The sequence below is a fragment of the Populus euphratica genome, unplaced genomic scaffold (genome assembly GCF_000495115.2).
Source record: "Populus euphratica unplaced genomic scaffold, PopEup_1.0 scaffold2083.1, whole genome shotgun sequence".
Taxonomy (NCBI): Eukaryota; Viridiplantae; Streptophyta; class Magnoliopsida; order Malpighiales; family Salicaceae; genus Populus; species Populus euphratica.
The window spans coordinates 14,304-24,393 of record NW_011501940.1 but is presented as its reverse complement, the minus strand read 5'-3'; the positions used below and the strand labels follow the sequence as shown (position 1 = coordinate 24,393).

General features: G+C 32.3%; 1 protein-coding gene across 1 annotated transcript; it reads right to left on the bottom strand.

Annotated features, from left to right (window-relative positions):
• Window positions 1–5: 5 nt before the first annotated feature.
• On the bottom strand, window positions 6–8,595 carry LOC105118636 (probable LRR receptor-like serine/threonine-protein kinase At1g53430; the record flags this gene model as incomplete). Its single annotated transcript, XM_011016618.1, has 20 exons — window positions 8,414–8,595; window positions 7,583–7,721; window positions 7,400–7,477; window positions 7,239–7,310; window positions 5,434–5,505; window positions 4,358–4,429; window positions 4,173–4,244; window positions 4,008–4,079; window positions 3,817–3,888; window positions 3,663–3,734; window positions 3,487–3,561; window positions 3,342–3,416; window positions 1,744–1,815; window positions 1,444–1,512; window positions 1,268–1,336; window positions 1,109–1,171; window positions 965–976; window positions 832–878; window positions 295–656; window positions 6–225 (listed from the first exon to the last, which is right to left on the bottom strand). Coding segments are annotated over exons 1-20 (1,921 nt in total), but the record flags the coding sequence as incomplete, so codon positions are not given.
• Window positions 8,596–10,090: the final 1,495 nt, after the last annotated feature.

The window sequence follows — 10,090 nt, the reverse complement described above, 5'->3', positions numbered from 1 at the left end:
CTTACTTGCAGTTACGGAAATGCCTGACACAAGGGGTCCATTCAGAGACAGGGCAGCAGTTGTATAGGAAAAACCTGGCACCTGAAAAGATCCTTTTCCAGCCCAGAAAAAGTGGATATTCAATAGATGATCATCTTCTACATATGCTGTGAAACTTGCAGTCCATGTCTTATTGGTGCCGGTTGCGTTTTCTTCTATGTTGAAGTCTGTTAGTTCTCTCTTCCCCTGTATCCAAAAGTGGATGTTGAATGATGGGAATTTTTGAAAGAAGCTGCAGAACAATATAGCGGTTACCTGTATATATACATCAAAAACACGTTTCCCTAAATTCGAATAATCTTCATCACTTTGGTAAACAGTTTCAGCGAAGTAAAGTTTCACAGTGTAATTTCCTTTAAATAAACAGAAGCCGTAATATGTCAGAGAAAGAGGGCAGAGGCGAGTTGAATTGTATAACTGTGTCTCAGAAGAACCACAAATTCCGTTTTTTATGTAATGACCGGAACCGTTAGTTTCCGAACCAAAGTCTCCAGAACAAGAATAAGCCCAATTTTCTTTCGGTGCTATATAGTAATTTGATGTTGAACCGTCTGCTTCGAACACTTTCCCATCAACAACTGTCTCTCCTCCTCCACAATTTATATATAAGGAATCGTCTGAAAAAAATGATAATCAGTACAGACAATTTTCGGAAGAGTTTGTCGTATGGCATATGCTATTCCAAAAGCAATGTCATTCCAAACCCAAGGTTAAACCAATAAATATTTTAAATGAACGACTGATCAGGAATGTAAATATGGTATCCAATATGAGCTTCTCAATAGAACTTACACTTTGGTTTTCCCTGACATTTATCTCTCAACTCGCGTATAGACTTCCTAGAAATAACAAACAAAATTCGTAAGAAATAGCTCAGGATCATTTGTTCTAAATTAATTGCACCATATGGAGGATATTACCATACCTGTTTGGTTCACTGCTTGAGTAGGAACAACATGCAAGCAGTTGGTGCACATGATACAAAATGATCAGAAGTTGGGATTTCATAGACAATAATATTCTTGCAAGTGAAAAAAAAGGAAGAAGAAAATGAAGTTGCCGTTATTACATGTTCAGCTTTCCTTCTCCTTTCTTCGGACCATCATCAAAATTATTATTATATGACAAGTCCCTGCAACATTATTGTTTACATATCAAGATTTTATTGAGGAAATCTACAAAAGGGAAAACAACCCATCTGAGCAAAGAGCACAAAGCCATAACATACGCCTTGTCTTCAATGGTATGAGGAACCCAGGAAGGTACTGTGCCATTAAGCATATTTCCTGTAAGAAACCTAAACAAAACAAACCACTATGAAAACCATCCCATGTACTTTTTAACAGAGTGGCAGAACGAGCTTATTATATAAGACATCGAGTTCAAGGAATCTCTTTTGCATACATCTTACTTAAATTCAGCTTTTTCATGGAATCTGGTATTCCACCAGTTAAGCTGTTAAAGCTCAAGTCTCTGCAGGATCAATAAAATGAAAGCAAACGTTAGCTTTTTCATATTTGATATATAGTTGTGCTATGGTCAATTATTGCATATATAGTTGATTCTGTAGACACATAGTCAAAATCATCAACACTTCCTATGCATGGCCTAAAGGCCCTAAACAATGAGCATTTATAGAGCTGATGAAACAAAATAGCCATGACAGAACTACAAATCCTTTACAATAGAGGAAATGAAACTTACAGGTATGTTAACGATGACCAATCACCAATGTACGGGGGGATTTCACCACTTATTGAGCAATTCCTTATCACCCTACACAAACCATTGAAGAATATCATTAAATATCGTTAACGTTAAGAGTCACATACATAAATATTGTAACTTCATGATTCTCTTATGCATGTAGTAGCTCATAAAAAAGACTCAAGATCATATAGAGAAAAATAGGCCTAAACATATATTTATGTAAAAGATCGGTCATAATCCAAATTCTACAACAATAACGCTCCCTGGCAAATATAATTCTAAGTGTATTATTTAATTTGAATTTATGTTGCTGGTATCTAAATTTTAACCAAAAAAGAAAACAAGAAAACAATAATAACTCAAAAAAATATATTCTTGATATATGCACATTGTTTTTAGCATTTTTAATGTTGTTTCAATATAATTTAAATTTTTAAAGGTTTCGTGAATGTGTTTCATTTTTAAAGTGTTATTTTTTAAATAAATGATTTTTTATTGAGTAATATTACTTGTTTTTTTTAAATATTTAAAAAAAAAGAAAAATAAATTGAGGAACAATTGAGACCTATCAATATTCTATGTATAAATAAGAGCCACTCAACAGTCAACACACAATAGGGGCAATTTTGAAAAACAATAAATTAAGAAACCACAAAAATTAATCCTAATCCGCTCCCCTCCTCCAGCTGCCGCTCTCCATGTCCAAGCCACAGCCGTCCCCATCTTCTTCTCCCTAACATCTTCTTCTCCTGAACTAGCCGCCAGCTCGCCAAGACCAAAAGAGGGCAGAGCCGTTCACCCTGACTCTCCCCTCTCGCTGGTTGTTTCAACTTCTCCTTCTCCTTCTCCACCGCCGACCGAACCAGGTCTCCCCTCCCTCTCATGGAACCCAAGCCCATTCTCCCCCCGGCCACAACATCAACCTTCCAGCTCCCACCACAACCACAAAGGCCGCCCACTGCACTTCCTCATCTTCCTCTCCCGATCTCTGATAGCTGACCCAACAGCCCCATCACCGGCCTTCACAGACCCGAACCAGGCCCTCCAGATCCACCGATAGTACCACCCCTCTGCCCTTTAAGCCACCCCCTTCTCTGCTAAACCGAGACCCAGCTCTGTCTCCTTCACTCAGCCACCTCTGCCTCTCTGTAATTCGACCACAGATGCCATTCCAGATCACCCCCCTGTTTCCTGGTTTTTCTCAGCCGCTTCCAGCACTGTTCCTGAGTCTATTTTGTAATTTGTAGATTTCGAAATGTGTATTTAAATTATTGTAAGCAATTTTAATTTTTGTTACATTTGGAAACTTGAAACTGGGAGTGGGTGAGTAAACATAGAATGTTTGGTTGGGAGTGTGTGTTTGTGGGTATTCTCTTTTATGTTTTTTGAATGTTAAAAAATAAAAAGAATTAAATATTTTTTTTAAAATTTGCATATGATAAAATCGTATCTATTTCACATTAAATTTCAAGAATATATTTTGACATGGATTTGGGGGTTTAATAACTAGTTTTATTAATTAAAGCCTTGATAGTTATTATGTGATTTTGGAGTGTGAGCTTTAAAGAAAAGCAAAGGAAGGAAAAACTCACAGTTTTCTTATTCTCGTCATGGTTGCATATTTTGGGAAAGGGAAACCGGCCGAGCTTCTTACATCACTAACAAACCTGGAAGAAAAACCATCCAGAATAAAAACATGCATTTATTTCAACCCTGTTAAAATCATAGAACACTTACAAGTGTCGGAGATTTGACATGTTAAAAAGAAGTTCAAGAGGCAGCTCTCCTTCAAAATCATTCCCGGAGAGGGACCTGTCATCAGTACACAAAAACACAAATTATTGAATGATATTCTTCGATCATCGACAGTTCTCAATCAAATAATATTACAGAAAGTACAGGTAATTTCTTACAGGTAATAGAGTTGAGTCCAATCCGCAATGAACCTTGGTAATTGACCGGTCAAACGGTTCCCAGCTACGCTACTGCAGCCATAGTTAGTTGCTTTTCCTTGGAACAATAATTAAACAGATTGTTGGTTGAAATAACATGGTGAGTTGCACTTACAACAACTGCAATCCCGTAAAGCTGGAATAATTTCCAGGCAGTTCTCCACTCAAATTGTTGGAGCTCAACCCTCTACAACAACAAATCAAAAGGATTGTAATCCACCCTTTTTCTATTTTATTTCTCCTCTTTCTATCTTCCGTGGTTTTACAAGGTGGTATGATATTATTCTTCTTCTTTTTGAAACTTACAAAACTTTTAGAGATCTCAATCTTCCAAGTTCTGGTGGAAGCTGACCAGTGAGTTCATTGAAGCCCAAGGCCCTAATTAAATAAGAGATAAAGAACCAAACCAAACTCAATAAGTTAAAAGGAAATTCAAGGAGAATGAAAAAGCGAGCTAGTGAGTTTCTATACATATATATGAGAGTAGAGAGGTTGCCCAATTCTTTAGGGATTTGACCAGATAACATATTATTCCGCAAATCCCTGAAAACACCCACAAGAATAAGAATAAGAGCACAAGACTTGCATCAGCAATGAAACAAGAATTTAATTCACAATATATAATACTGAAGAGACTGTGATTGGATGATACATACAAAACTTGGAGGGATGATAAATTCCCCAAAGATAGAGGTATGGAGCCACTTAGGAAGTTTGCGGAGAGATCGCTATGCATATGCATTACCATACAAGTTCATTATTACTCTATAGATAAAATAAGAACCAATAATTTAAATATTATGAAGACACACCAAGAGCTGAATTAATTTAGTTATTAAAATATGATCCAAAAGTTAAGAAGCTCTTTGCTCATAACCATGCAGACAACCAAACAAGCATCAACACGGTTAAGCAATTAGCCAAACAAGGTTTTTATCCTAATTACAAAAGAGAAAAGAACCAAACAGAACTCAGAAGTTAATTTTTGTGACCATTAACACCTTGACATGAACATTTGTAAGTATAAGTCCCCGAACGGCTTGCCCTTATTTTCATTTCTAACAAAGCTAAATTCTATTAAAAAATCTTAACTATTACAGCTACAAGTTTAATCTATCAATTGTCTTTTCAGTAACTTCTTTTTAAATTTAAAGAAGGAAATTTGAGTTCTTAACTCAAATTTTCACCATTATAACATAATTATGTAGTCCTAAACACTTTATTCTCCGAATGAAAAATGAGATCTTAACTATTATTTGATGGAATATAATTTAAAAGAAGTGATTTTAGAAAAAAGAAAGTTAGATATAATTTCATAGAACTCTTAAAAACAGAAGTTACTTACCATTATATATTATTTTTTGAAAGAACAACAATGGTATAAAATCAACGCCAAATATCCAAGATGTTCTCCTATAATTCATATGATGGATAGTTTTGGTTAATTAGTGCCGTTTGTTTTTTTTTTTTTTAAATTGATGATGGATAGTTTGCTTTTAACTATATAGTTTTGAAGCATGAAAACTAAATACTTGATTAGGAAAAAAATAAGAATCTTTAAAAATTGGACATAAAATGTTTCTGAATAAAAGTCAATATTAATAAAATACATATAAACGCCCTCAAGAATAAAAGTACAAAACTTGCATCAGCAATGAAAAAACAATTTAATTAATTGACATTGAAGATGATACTTATAACTGTATGATATCGAAGAGTGCATGATACTTACAGATATTGGAGGGACAACAAATTCACCAAGGATGAAGGTATGGAGCCTTTGAAGAAGTTTGTGGAGAGATCGCTATGTATGTATATTACCATATAAATTCATCATTACTCAAATAAGAACCAATAATATAAATTTTATAAAGACACGCTAAGAACAGAAATTAGTTATTGTATATGATCCAAAAGCTAAGCAGCTCTTTGCTCATAACTATGCAGACAACCATAGAGGAAGTTTTCGGAGAGATAGCTATGCATATGAGAAGTGGGAAGACATTCACAGACCATTAATAGAAATATAACAAAAGATTACAAACATTAAATGATAAATCAATACAGATTTCTTTACCAGCTCCCTTGTTTCTAGAGGGCACTTATTTTTTTTTTACCTTTTCAAACACACATCTAAATTATACTTGTAATTATATATTTTTACTCTTTAATGAAACAATAGAAAAAAAATTATACTAATATTTAATTGAACATATCTACATATATTAATATTAAATATTAAAATATTATAAAATTATTTGTGATAATTATATTTGAGATGAATATACATATATATATATATATATATGCTTTTTTAATTAACAATTAAAATTAATTATTTTAAATAAACACTTCAATTTAATAAATTTATTAATTAGTGATCAACATCTAATGTCTTGGATCACAATTTTAAGATTGCCTTGACTCGATCCAAGGAATGCTACCCAGTTTAATTGTTTTTTTTTTTATCTATAAATTAACATAGGAAAAGAAGATTTATTATGAAGTCTTATTCTTTAAATGTTGTCTATCAAATAATAGAATTCATACATATTTTTTATATTCATTGTCTTTTTATTCATAAATCAACTTTGGATAAGAATAATTTTTATTGGGTTCTATTCTTTGGATTGCCTGTACAGTCTTATCAAGTCTTTTTATTGTCTATCACATAATAGAATCAATTAATACATAACTTAATTTTAGTCACCATTTCTCCAAGAACAATTTTGATGGCACCATTTTTCCAAGAACGGGATTTATTTTTAATTGTGTCTTGTATTTTTTGGTTGTTTATAGAAAATTGACCTAAGGATTGTAAGACGTTAATTTTGTGCTTTCCCACGAGAATGTTGCATTAAAGATAGACAAGTTGATCCTATTTTCTATATACAAAATATTATTTTCATATTTTGTTATAATTTGGATCTGTGAGTTTGGGAATTTCCTTGGTAATACCCTTCCAAGATACTATTTCAGTTACCTATAGTGGCAACATTATTTTTAATTATAAATGTAAATGTCTTAAAATATTAATATTATTATTTATTAATATTTATTAATCATTTGAATTTTCTATGTCTAGTTTGAATGTCTGTGAATGATTATTTACTTGTTTTAAGATGTATTTTCTTGATATGTTAAATAAATTTGGGATAGATCTTGAACGTGCTCAAGCCCTTCAATTGCTCACAATCCTACAAGTCCAAAGCACAAGTCCAAGCCCTTCGATTCACAATCCTACAGTATATATTTTAGATTCTCTAACCGTTATATTATGCAGCTGGAACTCAATAATTGCATGCTCAAAGGCTATGTGTATCTAGTCGAATCTAAATAACTGCAGCCCAAAGACCGAATATCCGAGGCAGAAGCTAAATATATTAATTATAGGGATTCTTGAATCGAGTTACATAGAGAATCTTAATTTTATTTTATATATTGTAGTATATTTAAAATAAAGAATATATTTGGACAAATCACTGCAACAAAATAAACTGCAGTAGTAGTATATTACCATGGTACTGGATCACTTACATGTAGTAGAGTGAAGACAAGCTCCCCATGGTGACAGGGATGCTACCATGAAGTTGATTGTTGGACAAATCACTGTTATTAATGTAATAGGGTTGTTATCAATTAGTTGAGCTCAGCATACTGATTCGAATGATTATCATCACATGTCATATTATACTCACATTTTTTCTAGGTAATCGAGACTAGTCAAGGCTGCAGCGTTGATTTGTCCGGTTAAATATTCGCGGCTTGAGAGTTCTCTACCACCCAAAAATGGCGTCAACATAGAAACCAGTGAGTTTTAAAGAGGATGCATTGCCTTACAAAAATAAAATAAAATTGGATGAAGTTGATGAGGAACTTACAGGCGGGTGACGTGACAAACTGTGCTGTTCTCATAAGTGCAATTGCATGTGATGCCTTGAAAATAATTGTCACAAGACGAGCGTGAGATTTGTTGAAAACCCCACCCTAACGTGGTCATCAATTCATCCAAAGCCTTTGCTGCCAAACGTTTTTCAACAAAGAAAAACCATATTTTGTTTAGCAAGATTCAAAACCATATATTTTTAGCTTCCTCAACCTCAAGCTACCTCTAGCTAGCTTCAAATCCGAACTAAAAGGAAAACAAAAAAAGAAAAAACTAAAGATATTGTTTTACCGTTCAAACTGTTATTAACTCTGAATCAATTACCTCACATTACTTCACTTGATAGTTATAGGAAACTATGGAGAAGCAGAAAATATCTAAGAGATGCAGTACGTAGGCTAGCAATTAGATAAAACTAAAGCACTACGGAACTATCTGCCAGGCTGTGGAAGCCCTAGAGTGCAAATGGAAGAGAGAAATAGCAATAAGGTTGGGTTTTTTTTTTCATCCGCCACAGCTTCCAAAGTTAAGCAGAGCCTCACACCCAACATTCCATTCTTCTTCGGAGCAATGTTTAAGCATAAGGTTGGTTATTAGCAAGGCTCTTCATTGTTTGGGTCACAAAGATTAATACCCTTCCTTCCAGCTCAAGTGTTCTCTCTTCTTCCTCTTGTTAGTTTGGATGAGTTTCTTGCAAACATGAGTGAGTTTATAGTCTAAACAGTTAATTGATTTTATATTCTTGAAAACAAATTTTCTTCCTTTTTATGTATATAGTACGAAAAGGATATATATGTAGATGGAAAAGTATATCGTGCGTGTGTACCTTCTCCTTCAGGCAACCGGTTGCTGTTAGAGAGACCTGTTGATTGACTTGCTACATAGCCAAATTGACAAAGAAGAAGAACGGCAAGAGAGGGAACAAGCTTAGGAAAGAGCTTATTAAGATAAAGCTTAGCCATTACTTTAGCTTGCAATGCGCTTCCCTTGAGACATGCATTCTTTATAAAGATATTGTTTTACCGTTCAAACTGTTATTAACTCTGAATCAATAACCTCACATTACCAAATTGTCCCTGTCCAAGTATCAAAATACCCAAGAAAAGTAACTTGCAATATTATGCATGGAGGCCAAACAATTTTGGTTTAAGTAAATTGCAAAATGATTCCAAAGCAGCATTTTTTTAAATTATGACAAACAACGGTGTAAAATTTGCATATTTGAATTCAATTCAATGTCTAAGATTTGAATTCATTCATGCATAATGTACGGTAATTATTTGAATATAATATATAATATATAATTATTAATTTGAATTGAAGAGAAAATCTAATTTCTGACTCAAATGTACGGTACACAATTTTACAAACATATATGATCTATCATTTGTTGGGTTTGGATTTTGAGCAAAAGCTCTGATAACACTTACTCAGATTTACAAGCAACATTGATGGAAAGGAAAACAAAATGCTGACCTTTCATTATAAAAACAAATACAACAATTACGCAAAAATGAATTTGAAACTATATTGTTGTTTACAAGCGACATTGATGGACATCTTGTTGTCAAAAAATAAATAGTGACCTGGATAAGTGAACCTAATGTAAATTTAGATTAGATGTTTGTTTAGTTTAACTGCAAGGTAAAACATGTAATAGTAATCCAAAAATTATTGTTCATTAGTCTTTTAAAATTCTAACATCAGCTTAATTGATTGCATTACATATCAATATTATTCAAAAATAAAAATAAAAAACTCAAAAGCTATTTTATAATGAAAGGTCAGCATTTTTGAATATTTTTGAAATTCTCAAAGAAATGATCATATTTTTCATTTAAATAGATGATCTTTCATTAAAATTATTCTATTATATTTCACTTGATATTTAATTAAATAAATTTTTTTGAGAATGTTCCACGTAAACCTCCTCTTTGACAATGTCATCGTTCAAGAAAGCTAATTTTATAATCATTTGATGCATTTTGAAATTTGTTAATAGTTGTGATGACTATTATCATAATATAATTTTTTACCCCTATATTTTTTAAAAAATAAAAATATCAAAAATATATTTTCAACATTTTTGGCCAATTTTTGGTTATTTTATAATTTTTGATCATTTTTTTTCATATTTACAAATTTTTCAAAAATATTAATTAAAAATAAAAAAGTCAAACAAAATTCTTTGATTTTTTTTTAAAAGAGAGAGCACATTTTGATTTTTAAAAATTGAATTTCCCAAAAAAAAAAAGACAGATAATATATTTTGTTTGAAAAAAAAGGAGGGGACTTTTAGGTGACACTAGAAAGTCTAAGAAAATACAAGAAGATTATGGAAGTGTGTGTAATAGATTAGCACCTAAGAGTGAAAAGAACATTTGTTTTACTAGTATAAGGGTGTGGTTGGGAATTCCTCAAAAATTTGAATTTTTTTATTTAAAGTTAATTTTTTATATTTTCAGATCGTTTAATTTGATGTGTTGGTGTCAAAAAAATTTTA